Source organism: Pundamilia nyererei, unplaced genomic scaffold (assembly GCF_000239375.1).
Source record: "Pundamilia nyererei isolate P.nyererei 1_Seehausen unplaced genomic scaffold, PunNye1.0 scaffold00009, whole genome shotgun sequence".
NCBI lineage: Eukaryota > Metazoa > Chordata > Actinopteri > Cichliformes > Cichlidae > Pundamilia > Pundamilia nyererei.
The window spans coordinates 2,051,846-2,067,275 of NW_005187410.1; the positions used below are offsets into that span (position 1 = coordinate 2,051,846).

At 42.2% G+C, this 15,430-nt stretch overlaps 1 protein-coding gene across 4 annotated transcripts in view; it reads left to right on the plus strand.

Annotated features, from left to right (window-relative positions):
• The window catches only part of LOC102196007 (protein FAM126B), a 44,540-nt gene extending 32,159 nt beyond the window's left edge, over positions 1–12,381 (plus strand). For 3 of the 4 annotated variants that reach the window (XM_013908345.1, XM_005723324.1, XM_013908346.1), the window contains 7 exons: positions 948–1,063; positions 3,643–3,738; positions 4,470–4,586; positions 6,580–6,667; positions 6,886–7,042; positions 7,768–7,947; positions 11,495–12,381. In XM_013908345.1, coding sequence (XP_013763799.1) covers positions 948–1,063; positions 3,643–3,738; positions 4,470–4,586; positions 6,580–6,667; positions 6,886–7,042; positions 7,768–7,947; positions 11,495–12,153 — 1,413 coding nt within the window. In that variant the 3' untranslated portion in view covers positions 12,154–12,381. The remainder of the gene's footprint in view (positions 1–947; positions 1,064–3,642; positions 3,739–4,469; positions 4,587–6,579; positions 6,668–6,885; positions 7,043–7,767; positions 7,948–11,494) is intronic. The other variant, XM_005723325.1, reaches the window with a different exon arrangement.
• The last annotated feature ends 3,049 nt before the right edge of the window (positions 12,382–15,430 follow it).

The window sequence follows — 15,430 nt, forward strand, 5'->3', positions numbered from 1 at the left end:
CTCGGTCGTTACCTCTTCCTCTTTTTATTTCAACATGAAGATTTAAGATGACTTTGTTTGTTAACCTGAATACCTTAGCTTGTCTCTGGAATGACACAGTGCTGGACAGCGAAATACACCTTGGTTATTCAGTTTATCCTCTGTGCTTATGGTAACCTAGAGATATCAGATCTGTAACAGGGCAAGGATTAAAATAGGAAGTTAAAATTGTCAGACCATATAGCAGTCACATTGCTGAGGATATAAAACGATCCTTAAGGCCACGTGACATGCTAATTCATGTTGTATAATTGAGGTTGAAGGCTTTGGGTTTTGGTCAGCGAAACTACACAGCAGATCCACACAGCAAATTCTGCTGTCTTGTCTTATGATCAGTATGATGACAAGATCATGAATGCACAAGTGCTCTGTTTATAGAATTTTTCCCCCAAAAAAATGCAAGAATTCCGGGGCCCCTCAAAAGTTTTAACCAAAAAAAAATCAAAAAAAAATCCTTTTGAAAAAAGTTTGGTGAATTGAACCAATTTAAGTATATAACGTATTTAATGAAATGGTCAAATAAGGAGTCATTGGCTTTACCGACTGTTCAGTAGTCATGCTTTCTGTCATGATATGTATGAACTAATACATGAACAAATTTAACTCGGGTAATTTTTGTGAATACTTACTTTCTTTTGTATAATAAAAATAAAGAGAATGAAACAAAACAACAAAAATTACAACATCAGGCCATGAACAACCTGGATTACTTTGTCTCTACTGTCCCATCAGTTTGTTTTTGTGACATGTAAACCTAGTCTGGTTCTTCCATTTTTCTCAACACGTTTCCTCACAAAGTTTCGTTATAGTTTTCCATTTAAACAAAGAAAAGGGCCATTTATCATTTACTGTCATGCTATAAAGGTGCCACAGCTGGGAAATGTTTAATGAACTGTTTTTCTTTATAGCCTTCTAGCCTGGGGTCAATGGCACTGACAGAGGGAGCGCTCTGTCAACATGACCTGATCAGAGTGGTGTACAGCGGCCTCCATCCTCAGAGAGAGACCTTCACTGCGCAGAACAGGTACTGATTTAGATTTAGATTAGATGTTTAGCTGTAGTTTATACACACCGAGATCCTTGTTTGTTCAATTGGGGGCAGTGGCAGTGGTAGAGGTCTTTCAAGGTGCAACTCGCCATACTGAATCAAACTTTGACTAATTTATTTTCATTAATAAAATACTTTATTTATTGTACACCATCTATAAAACCTTTTTAAGATGATCAGATCGTAAGCCTTGATGCTCGCCCAGCCTCCTCTGGCCAGACTTGGCAGGTCTGAAAGCTTTTTTGGCTCTAAAATACTTTATGCTGCTATGGTGATCTTTGCATAGAAATGAAGCAATAGAATGAGCAGATATACATAAATGCCCGTGACATATACAGTGGTGTGAAAAAGTATTTGCCCCCTTCCTGATTTTTCATATGAACTACCTTTTTAAGGTCATGCCACAGTATCTCAATCAGATTCAGGTCAGGACTTTGATTAGGCTACTCCAAAGTCTTCATTTTGTTTTCCTTAAGCCATAGAGGTGGACTTGCTAATGTGTTCGGGATCATTGTCCTGCTGCACAACCGAACAGATGGGCAGACATTCTCCTTGAGGATGTTTTCTTAGATAGCAAAATTCATGGTTCCATTTACCACAGCAAGTCTTCCAAGTCCTGAGGCAGCAAAACAGCCCCAAACCATCACACTACCACTACCATGTTTCACTGTTGGTATGATGTTCCTTTCCTGAAATACCAGATTTAATGGGACAAAAGTCTTGGGGATCATCAAGATGTTTCTTGACAAAAGTGAGACAAGCTTTTGTCTTCTTTTTGGTCAGCAGCGGTTTTGTCCTTGATAAGAAAGAAACTGGCAGAAATGGAATCCAGTTTTGCCAGTTTCTTTCTTATTGTTGAATCATGAACTCTGACTTTAACTGAATCGTCAATGCACGCTTGGAGTAATTTTGGTCGGGCAGGGGAAGGAAGGGGGCTAACGTTTTGTCACACCACCATAGCAGATAATCTAGGGGAAGCACAGATAACACTCATCATCTTTAGTGTTTTCCAGAGCAGGGTGGCCCCCTGGTTTCCATAAACACAGAGCATCATAAATATACTGAATGGTTTTCAGCAGGACCAAGCCTCTTAGCTTATCTGGAAATCCATTTGTTGAGTTGGGCGTGAGATAGTGTTTATGAGAAGAAGGCTCAAAGCTCCCGAGAGGTGCCAGCTCAGTGCTACTGATGATCTAGCACCAAGCAATTTACATCCACCTTGCACACAGACTCAGTTAGGCCACTTAGATTCAAGGGCTTCCTCATTGTCCTCCCTCAATATGCACTTAAGGAAATAAAGTATGCTATATGGAAGCTGAAGGCTAATAATAACAAAGGGAGAGTTCTGTATCGATTCCATTTGAGTACCACCAACTTTTTATTCTCTCTCTCTATTTTTTTTAAACAATTATCAAACAGTTTTGTCACAACACAGAGGGTCACGGATGAGTTGTTGTCATGGAAATTTTTGTATTAAATAATTCAGTTTCTGTGTTGTTGTTTGGGGTGGCTGTGGCTTAGGAGGTAGAGCAGGTCCCCTATAAAGGTTGGTGGTTCGATCCCCTGTCTGTTCCAGTCTGCGTGCCAATCATCCTTGGGCTCCAAGTTGCTCGTAAGAATGTGTGAAAGTTGGATAGAAAGCACTTCCATTTAAGAAAATAAAAAGTGCCCATATGAATGGGTGAATGAGGCAAGTTGTATGAAAGTGTCTTGAGTGGTCAATCACAGTAGAAAAGCTATATATATAAGAACTGCTCCATTTGTCACGCTTACATGTGGGCCTGATCAGCCTTTGCCATAACTTCTAGAAGGAAGAGCACTTTCCCCCACACAACTTATGCTACAGTTGCTTTTCAGTGACTATTAGTAATTTGTACATATACTACCCAAATCTCACCTGTGTGTTCTACAGCGCCACCCTCTTTAGTTTTATGCATGACTCCTAGTGATGTAAATTTTGCCATCACTGGGTAAAGTGAGGTTTTGTGTCTGACAGTTGTGTGTGTGTGTGTCCATGTTGCTCTACATTAAAATGGACCATCTACTCATGTGTCCTCCAGGAGAAACTATTTGTACACAACTGTCCGTGCTTGTGCCCAGAAGCTAGTATAATCTTGGCCCCTCTCTGTCAAAGCTTCTGAGTTGCGTAGGTTTGCCAAATATTTTAACAATAATCTCTTTACTGGGTGAACCCGCAGCAACAAGTATACTATCCACTATGAGTTCAAGATGACTTAAATCTTTAGTGTCACTGATTCTGCATCATTGATAAGAAGTCTGTGGAGAGCTTAAGGGCGATTACTGCAGTATGTAAGGCTATGCATCTACAAGCGGCACACTGGCTGACAATGCACAAAAGTGCTTAGGCAAGCAGACTGTTTAACACTTCATAGAGTTGATAAATTGCTTGAACCACGCTGCATAATTGTTCTCAGTGAAAGTGTCATACTTTAAAGGTATGATATTGATTAAAAGTGATATTTCCTTTTTCCCCCAACTTTTTTTTTTTGGACTAAGTTGATTAGACTCCATTAACAGTGTGTTTTTGGTTGCAGGTTTGAGGTGCTGTGTTTCCTCATGCTCTGCTACAACTCTGCTGTGGTCTACATGCCCCTTTCTTCCTATCAGTCAGTTTGTAGGATGAGCTCACGGTAAGAAAAACAAAATCGCGTGTATCTTCTTTTGTTTTGCATTTTCTCCACCCAAGTGATAACCAGCCTCTGCAATGACACATTTTTTGTATTACCTGCTTTCCAGAAATTAGGATTAAAACACCTCATAGGCCGTGTAACCATATCTCAGTACAGACTGCCATCTTTGCAGGAGGATTTGATAAATGCAGTTTTATTTGAAATGAGTTGAACTGACTGTGCTTTTGGCCAATCAAAAACCTTACTGCTGGATACCTGTCTCCATCTGTCTATTTTGGAAACACTGAGACGCCCTAAGGAGAAAGGATCAATGTGGAATTTACAATATGACGCAGATAATTATTCCACCGCAGCATGTAGACGATTCAGGATATGAATCGCTGCCTACTGTGACCGATCAGACAGACAACGCCTGAAGCAAGCTCAGTCTAGTCTAGACAGATGGCAAACTGTGACTGTGAAGACTTCAGAGCACGAGAACAGCACTCACTCTTTCAGTTTAGCCTCACAGTAAAGACGTGAGCGCCCTGCTGGCTGACCTTGGCTTGACCTTCTATGAGTCTCAAGAAGTTAAGATTTTGTTCCCCTCACTCAGTGTTTGATGTGTTTCCTCAGGAAGTGTCTGATGTTTCCTTTAGTTGTTCTTCCCATTTAGCCTCATCTTATCTGATGTGTGCTTTCCACAGAGGTTAAAGGGATGTTGTTTAACCAGTAAAAATCTCTATTCACAGGTTGTGTGTATGCGGCTTCCCGCGGCAACAGCAGAAGCTTTGGAGGGAACCTTGCAACCGAGTGCTGTTGGACCCTGAGTTCATGGTGCAGATGCTGACTGCAGTGTATCATGCCATGTACGTGTCTTTAAAGCAGGAAAAGTGTTTCGGTTTTTGCTTATTTCATTATATTATGATTTTTTGTTTCATGTTTCAAGTTTGTTTGTTTGTTTCAAGTTTCATGCATCATCACTTGTTATATATGCAATATACACATGCTGTTGTTATAAAGGAACATTATCACTTATTTTCAGCTCTATTTTTAGTCTTGAGCTGGCTTTAGAGCTTTTTAGCTACCCGCTACAGCCAGAATCGGTTTTGGTTGACTTTCATGAAGGATCAATGCATCAGGTCCAGTTTGGGGTCCAGTTTCTTGCCCAAAGGCATTTCTTTATGCTGACTGGAGGAGTCTGGGATCAAACTACTAACCCTCTGACTAGTAAACAAACCCATATGTCTGTTGACCTTTTCCAACAAAAAACACTCGACTTCTGATTAGTAGCTGACCCGATCTACCTCCAGAGCTGCAACCACCTTACTGCTCTGAGAGCAGTCTGAAGCTGCACAGGCCAGAGCGAATGGTGTAAATGAAGCTGAAAAGAGATTCTGTATTTATTGTGGCTGTAGCCAGCTGCTCGTTGTGGGCAACACAACATAATGTTGTTTTTGCCACTGGAACATTGCTAATGAGGGTCTTCTTGATTCTAGTTTGCCATGAGCTGCTGCAGAAATTCTCCTCACAGCATATGCTAGTGCGCCACCAAGGGCAGAAGCTACCCACTGTAGAGAGCGATTACATCAGCAGCGCATTGTGGAAGCAGGTGATTTCATCCCCTACGAGGACAGTCATTGCAAAGCTGATTATAGCTCCTCGATGACAGCAAGTCCTCAGATATGGATATCCTGATACGATGGTGACTGGAATCACTACTGTTGCAGTAGTGGTGTAGCAGAGCGGTTGGGAGAGGATGAGCATGCATTCTGCCTCATCACCTCCATGAGGATGCAGAGCAGAAATCAGTAGGTTGGAGCAGGCGATGCACAAAAAAAAGGAGAAAAAAAAAAAAGGGCTGTGTGTGAGTGTGAGTTTAGATGACAGAAAATAATGGCCTTTTTAGTAATCCCTACCATAGGTCACCTCAGTGCTCACTCACGTGAAGGCCAGATGAACATGAATCCAAGCTTCACACTTGGCACTAGCTGAGGACAGTCTGGGATTTAGGTTAATATGGCCGCTAATGCCGAGAGAGGAAGCAAAATGTGCTGGGATATCAGAACATCACAAACAGAAACAGCATTCACTTGTGCTGTTCAGATTGGAAATTTATTCTACTGTAGAGTAATTTTCAGCCTCGTGAACATCACAGAGTCTGTTTTACCTGCCCATTCATCCCATTTCTTTTGATCTTAAGACTAAAAGGAAGTCCAGAACATTTGTCCCCGCTCGCATGACTGTTGCGTTTGCAGGACCACATCAAAGAGTTCAGCCATTCACTTCCTGGTGTTTTTGCAATTTTAATTTATTATTTCCATAGTACTTTTTTTTTCATGGTCATCAGTCCAGGTAGTATCTTGCAGTATCTTGCTCTGCAAAGATAAGATTCAGTATTTATTGGACATTTTCAAGTTAAATACATGTTTATCAGTCTTTGCTGATTTTCAATTGGAATTTTATAATATGTTTCCATATCCTGCATTTACACAATTTTACACAAATTAGCAGCCGTTAATGTGCCAGTATTCTATTTAGTAACTGTGAAAACCATTTATGTGTGACATAAAGTTTGCTTTTCTAAATGCTTTATATTTAATTTCACTGCGAGGAAAAATTTTTAGCCTATTTTCTTGCATTTCAACAGCGTGACAGAGAGTATAATCCCTCTGTTTAGATACGTGCCCAAGTTATCCACCACGCCCTCGCTGTAGCTGCAGGCATTACTAAATAACTAATAATAGATTAGAGGATATGATTCAGACGTCAAGGCACCTTGTGAGACATTCCAGATAGGCTCGCAGCATGACATTGTTAAATGCCGGTGTGTGTGTGTGTGTCTTTTGTTGTGATTTGCAGATACAATGGAGAGTGGGAGATGGGGCGAGAAGCTCTGGAGGACATTCTGTACCGAGCCCAGCTGGAGCTTTACTCCCAGCCTCTCCTGGTAAGACCTGCAGCACAGCAGTAAACTCCCACCTGTCTATAATTAAATCCCGAGACAAAATAAAAACCATGAAGTAAAATAATGGCTTTGATCTGCCTTTTTGTTTGTTTGTTTGTCCTCAAATTCGAACCATAACCAGGCTTTAAATCTTGTTATACCTCCTGGCTTTGCTCCTTTAATTGTTTATTGATCTGCACCTGTGCATGTGTCGACTTCAGCTGGGGAACGCCATGAAAAACTCGCTGCCGGAAAGCGCTCCCGACGCACCGCGGGGCCGCAAGGTGCTGCAGGTGGAGGTGACGCCCACCATCAGCCGTATATCAATCTCGGCCATCACCACCGCCTCGATACGACGCCACCGCTGGAAGAGAGAGGGTGAGACTTAAAATCTGCCATCTTGGCTGCAGCACACAGGAACGCGAGCCAGGCCGCAGTGCAGGAAGTAAATCTGGACGCAGAGTAGATTACTTTTTTTTTTTTTTCCCGCCCTTTCATCAACCTCATGAATTATCCATAGCACTTGAGGATAGTTTGAAGAAGAAAGTTAAGCAAGTGCATGGTTATGATTTAAACTGTAATCTTACAGGTTATTACTTTTTTCCCTGATCTATAAAAGCCCGCAAGAAGGAGCTATTTGGTGAGAAAATGACTTCTCTGGTGTTTTTTTTCCCCCCCTTTCCAGTGAGAAGAAAACCCGTTTCCTCTGTACTTCAGTTACACCATTAGCATCATCTAAATGGTGTTTCATGTCAGTTATTGTATGCAACTGTGGTCATATAGTCTGTGTTTGCAGTGTTTGTGCCACTCACTGCTCCTTATTGCTCTTTTTTTCCTTTTCTTTTCTCTGTTTTTGCTTGTCCTGTCTATTACGTGCTTTGTTTCACTGGTTACGATGAAGAGCGAAATGGTGCCTGTAGTTTCTACTGTCTCCATTTTACCAAGTATTTATGGGGTAGTTCCTATTTTTTCCATATCTTGTGATCTACCCGTGAATTTAGAGACAGTAGTTAGGCCTGCTCTGGCTATGATGAGGCCCGAATTGATTGAAGCTTGCTGCTACTAAAGCGACACATTTCCTCATCTGTGTTGTTGACTCCCAGATTGTTTTGACTACTCAACCGATGCAGAGTTGAGCCTCATCGTCAATCCTAGCCTCGCCCAGCACCAACACCGCCACCGCACCCACTGGGATCCCACGGCTAAAGAGGAAAGAGGAGGGCGGCAACACAGCCACCACAGCAGCAGCAGCAGCAGCATCATTCCCCCCATCACTCTCGAGGGTAGGGGACGGGGGCGGACGCTCAGAGCAGGGCGGGTCTCAGGAGGAGGTGCCCCCTTCGATCTGTATCATCCCAACCCTCCTCCTACTACCCCTTCTCGGCTTGAGGCGGTTAACTCTGCCCTTTCCATTGTGGCTGCCTCTTCACTTCCCCAGAGTATACTAACTCATCCAGTCTTATAAGACGCTCAGCCAACAACCCCTCTAATGCAAAACCTTTGCTATGTTTTTGCCTCATTTAAGAGTGGAAGAGTCGCCTATTCTGGGTTTGAAGGAAGTGTGGTTGGCTAGTGGCCGTTCTGCATGGGCCTGTCGTCATGTCATGTTCTCTCTTTCTTCCCCTCATCATGCCTTCAACGTTAAACTGCCACCCTTGTCACTCACTGAGCATGTTTAGTGTCCAGCTTGACCTTCTACTCTGCGCTTTCCAAACTCTCCCTGTTTGATAATTGGGTTTATTGATTTATATTTTCTACAGCTTTGACAGGGAATATGCATCAGTTTTACAAAACGGGCTCAGAGTATCCGGCATCTTCTTTCTGAACTCGCCCCTTGAGGTGTTTGATAGCATTAAGTTTTGGGTCTGTGAGGCCAGCAGCACCCATCTGCTGCTACCACCCTTCCCTGCAGAAAGAGAACCTCTGATTTGTTTGTGGTGTTTTCTTTTTTTTAATTAGTCCAGCACCTTTACTCTGTCCTAAGTTTGTGTTCCGTTATGTTGCATTTCTTTTCCCCAGCTCAGTGAGTGAAAACAAGCCCTGCATGCACACGCTACAGCAAGCTTCAGTGATTTCTGCTCAAACAAGAAACGTCGGATCTTTTAGCTTATCAGAAAAAAAGGCCAAGTTATAAATTGAATGCCGTCAGTCCACTATTTCGAGCGGGGATTGTAGGCCCATTTTGCATCCTTTAAATGTGTGTCCATTTCCATTCATAAACGTTTAGAAATCTTGAAACGTCAGACGCATTTCCTGGCTTGTGGTCAGTGTATGTCTGAGTGCCATCTCGTCTTCTTCCAGTGAGTTTTCATTGAACACCGCTCTGAAAGAATCCTTTATCATGATTTTGTTAGATAGAAATCTGCCACATATTAAAGAGAAACATGGGATTATTTCAAAAGCAGTCAGTTAGTTGCGATTCTCTTGCAGGAAGTCGAAACCTGTTTGTTTGCCTCTCCATTGCATTGAAATTGAAAGTTGCTTGTGCCTTTTGCATGTTTAAACTTCTTATAGCATATTCTTTGCACCGCAACCATTTTTCTTTTTTGTTTTGAGTTCCTTAGAGGAAATTATTCATTCAGCTCAGATCACTTCAAAGTAAAAGTATAAAATGTGCTATTTTAATATTGCTAAATCTGAGGTGGGAGCAGTTTTAAAAACTCTGAACTGATGATGTCAGATTTTTAAAAGAGCCCGACTGATGCAGGAGCTTTAGTTTATTTCGAAACTTTGTGGTTTTAAAAACAATCTGAAAATTAATTTAAATATCAGTCTTTATTAGAAATCTTTAATGTCTATCCTCTTTAGTTCTAAAGCGATCCTATCTCATACGTTCTGCGTTGTAACCAGGACATATGAGAATGAGCCGCTGAAGATCATCAAAGACTCTTAAGGAAGAATTCCTTATGTGTATTTATTGATTTGTATGGACTCTGTTTATGGTAGGAAAACAGGTCCTTTTTCAAATATACACTGCTGTAGTCAAAATTCATCAAACATGCAGGTATGTAAAAACACAGTTACCCATAATGCCTTCTACTGGACAAATCTTCCATTAGTGACGATCATTATATAGTTAAAGTTTACTTCTTTTGTATGTTGGTTTATATTTTACATAATACAAACTCTGATGCTTATGTGCAGTGAGCTTAACTTCTGCAGATGAAATTCGCCTACGGATTGAAAAGTGCTGTTTTAGCTTGTAACACCAAACTTCTGTTATGCAAAGCACAAAGTTCATCCTCATTAATAATGTGACCAACGATTTAACTTTTAAACATAAACAAAGCATTGAACTTTACAGGGAAAATATGGATAGTTTGTATGCTAAGTAGCACTTCCTCCCTTTATTTTTGTTTTGAATTGCAAAGCTAACACTGACCCTCTCAGCTATATTGCGGGTTATGTGTATTTTCTTTTTTCTGCAGAAGCAATGATTTTTGCAGGTTTACTTTAAAATGCTGCTCCTCAGATTGACCTTGAATGCACCATGAAGAGTTTTTAAAATGCTCCCCACTTAAAAACTGAAATACAAAATATGTTATTTCAGTTATTTCCGGCTAAATTTCACAGCGCATTGAAATGACTGGGAACCGGCAGGAAGTATATAAATCTGTTGCATGAGCCAGACATAAGCAAAGTGTAGTCAAAAGGCTAAAACATGGAAAAACCACTGGCTGCAGCCTTGTTGGTAAAGATCACCAATACCACTCTTCATTTGGGGGACTGGGTTGGCCTGTGGTGGTTTGCAGACTGGCTCATTAAGCCTCGCGGGCTGTCAGCTCTAACTGGAAGGCTATTGATCTGGCGAGGTGTTTGGACTCGCATCAGCGCTTTCCACAGATTGGCAGGCACATCTCGGCCGGCCAACCACGTGACCGCTGGGCCAGTGCTGCAGGAGAGACGAGGGATGGGGCAGGAGAGCATGTGTCTTCTCCTCATGTTATGTGCATGTCAGTCCAGACCTTTTTCTTCTCAGTTTTCTGCATTCCTTTTTCTGGTGCTGTCTGTGGTTTCCCTGTCATCCGGGTCTGCTTGTCCCAACGATGCATGACAGAGAGAGACAGCTGATCATCTCTCTTCTTTTAACAGCCTTTACCCTGCATACTGTATGTCAATAACTTGCTTTTTTTCTAACACTTTATCATCTTTTTTCCTTTTCAGCTTTCAAAGTGAGGATACAAATGGATTAAAAATGTTTTAATCTTTAGGTCTTTATCCAAATATCGTGCCTATTAGGCTACAGATTATTGATGATTGCATATTGTGATTAAAAAAAAACTCAGCTCTTTGAGCCAGGGTATTGAACTCTCACTTTGCCCAAACAAACAGCTGGTCAGATTTCAGTCAATCTGTGTTACATCAGAGGATCAGAGCTCAGGGTCATTATGCAGTCTATTGAACTGAACCTCTGTTTGGTGCTTAATGACTGAGATAATGAAGAAGCACAGTCTGTCGAGCGTAAAGTGTTGCACTTTTAGAAGGGGAACTAATTAAGTCTGCTAATTTATTTTGGAGTATTTCTAATCATCTAATCATAGTCATTATTACTGCTAAAATTTTTACAAGCCATTTGACAACACTGTAAATAAGAATTAGAAGACACGGCTTTGTGTTAACGAGCCAGAGCAGCAACTTCTGTGACATGTGGACGAGATTATAGATTATGAAACTTTGCAGTTATGAAGTGTTTGGAAGGTTTTATAAAATGAGAGTAAAAGTTTTGCTCAGTCAGGTCATACTCAGCTCAGCATTTTGTGATTTCACTCACATTTCTCTTTGCTTTTGTTTTGCTTTCTTCTGTCTATGTTCATTCATCGTCACATTCAGACGCTGATGGCATGAGCGGCGGGGAGGACTCCTTCAATATCAACGACCCAGACGAGGGTTTCTCCTCTGGGGCGTCGAACAGCAGCCAGCCCAGCGGCACCAAGCTTGGCGGCAGCGTGGGGCCCAGGGGTGGCAGCCTGAACAGCAGCACGAGCAGCATCAAGAAAGCCATTACTGCGCGACTGTCTCGGGACAAGGAGCGAGAGCGGGAGAAGGAGCGGGAGAAAGAGCGGGAGACAGACAAACAGGCGGAGTTGTCTGCGGATCTTCAGGCCGCCACGAGGAGGCATCAACAGAGGCAGCAGTCGCCTCCAGCGAGCATCAACTTGGACGCCATCCAGCTGAGCCCCATAAAGAAGCACCTGAGCTTCCCCGCGGGCCCCATGCTAGTGAGGACTGGCAGCACCTCCTCCAGCAAGTCCTTTGACTGCACGAATTTCAACCTGAACGGAGGCGATGGCGAGGAACACGAGGAGGCAGGAGGCTCTGAGAGGGAAGGGCTTCTAGCTGGGGGTTCTCACCGGCACTCCACCATCAGTTTGCAGGAGGAACACCTGCTCAGGCCGGAGGAGGCTCAGGCCCTGCTGTCTCCTGGAGCACCTCTTACCAAGCAGTCACGCTCCCCCAGCTTCAACATGCAGATCATATCACAGGTCTAACGTCCAGTGCAGGGAATGGCGCGCACACTCACACGCACGAATACCTACATAACACACACAGATTCATGCAGTTTCTCTCCGCGACTCTCTACAGCTCGACTATGACGTCTTTCTACCTGTGCGTCTGTCTGTGTATGTGTGTGTGTGTCTAAGAAATTGAAACACATTTGAGATCTCCAGAGCTGTGTTTCCACCCCGTTAAACATCCATTAAAATTTGTAATTGAGACCTGCTGTCGTCGTGGGTGGATGAAGTCACTGACAGCACAACAACGTGAAAAGTAGTGAATCGTGACCGGCTGCTCCTGCTGTAACTACGGTCGAGTGTAAGAGTCCAGCGTGTCACTGCGTCCTCCTCTCTGCCAAGCTGAGCATTCCACATAGAAACTCTCCTCAAAGGGAGGCTGTGACGAGAGGAGATCTGCAAGGATTTCAGGCTAGCTGTAGGTCATCCGTGACATTTCAGATTATTACGTTTTCCAGACTGAATCAGTCAAAAATGAATCAGCAATAACACTTACCGTCGCTCATTTGGAGAAGAGTGGGGGACTCGGTTGGTCTGTCTCTTCATTCCTTCTCCTTCATTCCCGGGGCTCACGTGCAATCGTTCTTGCTGATTATCTTCCTCGTTAATTGCTGTTTTTTGGGTTTTTTGTTTTAATTCGACAGAGAGTTTTATGAATAACAGATCTTTAAATGTTTTAAATCAGAGTCCAAAGAAGGGTTTTCTTTTTTTTGTGTGTGTGTGTGACAGTAGTTTGTCAGGCCCAAGTGATTCTTTAGGGTTAAGGCCATGACCTGTTTTTTTGTCACAGAAACAATTCTCATTTAATCTGTAAAATCTAACAAATAGGATTGTTGTAAAACCAAACTGGAAGGGTGGCGAGGCTTTGTCCTTCCCCGAGATTTTAAATGGTTAAATCTAGAGAAATAAATACTGTGCAGCTACGGGAAGACTTTTGTCTTGCGGTTTGGTTTAAAATCTGAATCTCGATGAATAACTGCATTGGACCGTGCACACTTTTGCTGACTGTATGTTAAATTTGCGGTTCAAACCGCTCAATGGATCCTTCCATCTAAGAGCACTCGTTAGTGCGCGTGTAGGTCTGTGTTAAAGCTTGTGTGTTGGCGTCATGTATGAGCCGGTGAAGTGCTGCCCTCTGGAGGTGTATACCAGTCACTGCTGACCGCCTGTTTTTGTGCTCTGATTGGATGCTTATAAAACATTTTGTTCTACCTCATTGTGTGTTCACCTGCCACTCAGACACGTGTCTCCCAATCAGAATGCAGAATGGTTCAAAATCAGACTGATGACCAATTGGGAGGATTGCAAATGGTTTCACACTGCAGCTGTGACAACACTGTAAAGATTTGTGCGCATTCGTGTGACAAGTGTGGCTGAATATCCTGGCCTTGCATTTCAGTTGAGTACCATCATGTGCAGTTTTTACCTGCAAAACAAAAACCGTCAGACTTTTCTTCTTTTTTTTTCCTGTCATATATCAATCAGTCTCATTTGGGTTATTATTTTAAGTCCCTAAAATGCCCTGCTTTGATTTTTATTTTTATTTTTTGGAAGTGCAATTTCAATCACATACATGGAGTTAGATCTCTGCTGTGAAACGGCTGCATCTGCGCGCAGTGCTCGCTGGCCTTCTGTAGTACCCCCTGTCCGGGCTGAGGGATTTGAGCACGGCGTGCTTGTCTGCATGTTTAGTGCCCTGCGAAGCGCCGGCTGTTTCACTGGCATGAAATGCCCGGTGAGCCAAACCCGAGTTTTGTCCTCGTCTTTGCCAGATGTGCCGATACGCATCCTCTCCTTAAGGACTTTCAGTTTCCCCTCCTTTGGATGTCTTAAATTTAAAAATGCCTTCTTTTTTTTCTCCTGTCTGCTGTTCTTATTTTAAAATAAAATTTTAAAAAAAGGGATCTCTAGACACATGGTTCAACGTGCCCTTAGATGCAGCTTCACCTTTATTTGCCATTTAAAAAAAAAAAAAAAATCATCACTTAGTATAGCTGTTCACATATAAAAGCAGTATATGAAGCGTCTGTGTACTGTAGTAGTCAGCGGTTGTACTGCATTTCCATGTTTTGCTCAAGTGCTTGTTTAAAAAGAGAATGAATGATTAATATATATACATATGCATATATATATATATATATTTATAAAAGTCAGTTCAGTGTGCAGTGAAAATCCCACACGCTCGTGCTCCTGTGCTTGAAACCCTCACAGCTGCTGCTCCTGGTCCTGAGTGAGTCCTGTGTGTGCTTTAGCCTTACACATTTCAGGCCAAAAAGCCTCAGTAGTCAGCTCTTTGGCCTCACATCATCTTCCTCCTCCTCCTGAACTGGACTGGACTGTGGAGGATGAAGAAGAGAGGAGAGTAGCTACAGTTCACACTCTCACCTGGTCCACTGTCTGCTGTCATCGTGCTGTGTGGCTCTCGGCGAGCCGTGTTTTCCCATTTACTGTATTTTGCTGTGAGTCGAGTGGCACCTTTTGGCTGTTGTTTGTTTTTGTTTTGTTTTTTAAACTGTTAACGTGTTCTTGTCATTCACACGACTCCCCCTCACCTGAGGGGTACCAGCAGCCACTTTGGTGCTGCACGCTGCCACAGAGTGACAAATGTCCGAGAGTGTGTGTGTGGGAGTGTGTGCGTACGCAGTGTTATTTGCATGTGATCAGGGTGGGAAATGAACGTTAAAGTTTGACTGTGGTTGGAAATTTTAGCTGCCATAGATAAGCTTATAAATCCTTAAGTCTATTTGAATTTCAATAAAGGAAAAAATATATTTTATTTAAATAAAGTTCATTTCCTGTCCTGCATGTGACAACTGTGGGCTTTGTTTTCATACAGTAGAATGCACTTTAATCCATCCACCTCTCTCAAGATAGTAATCGAAATGACATCCATTTATGTGCAAATACACTCAATGCAGGGTTTTAGTCTCTTTTAAAGTAGCATTGTGTTGGATGTGACATCCAACACAATACTATTTTTTTTTGTTAAAGTCAAAGGGTACAGCTATTTATTATATTTTTTCTTTTTAAAACCAAAAAAATAAATATATATATATATATATAGATATATATATAGATATATATATATAAAATGGGGTCTGGAAGGTCTCAGGAGATTATCAGAAAGCCACATTAAAAAAAAAATGGCAGCACTAAAATTTCTGTTCTTGACATCAGAATTGATTCTATGCAACATTTCCCCCACCCTCTCCTTTTAATTTTTTTATTTTGGTGGACGGGCTTTCGCCGATCC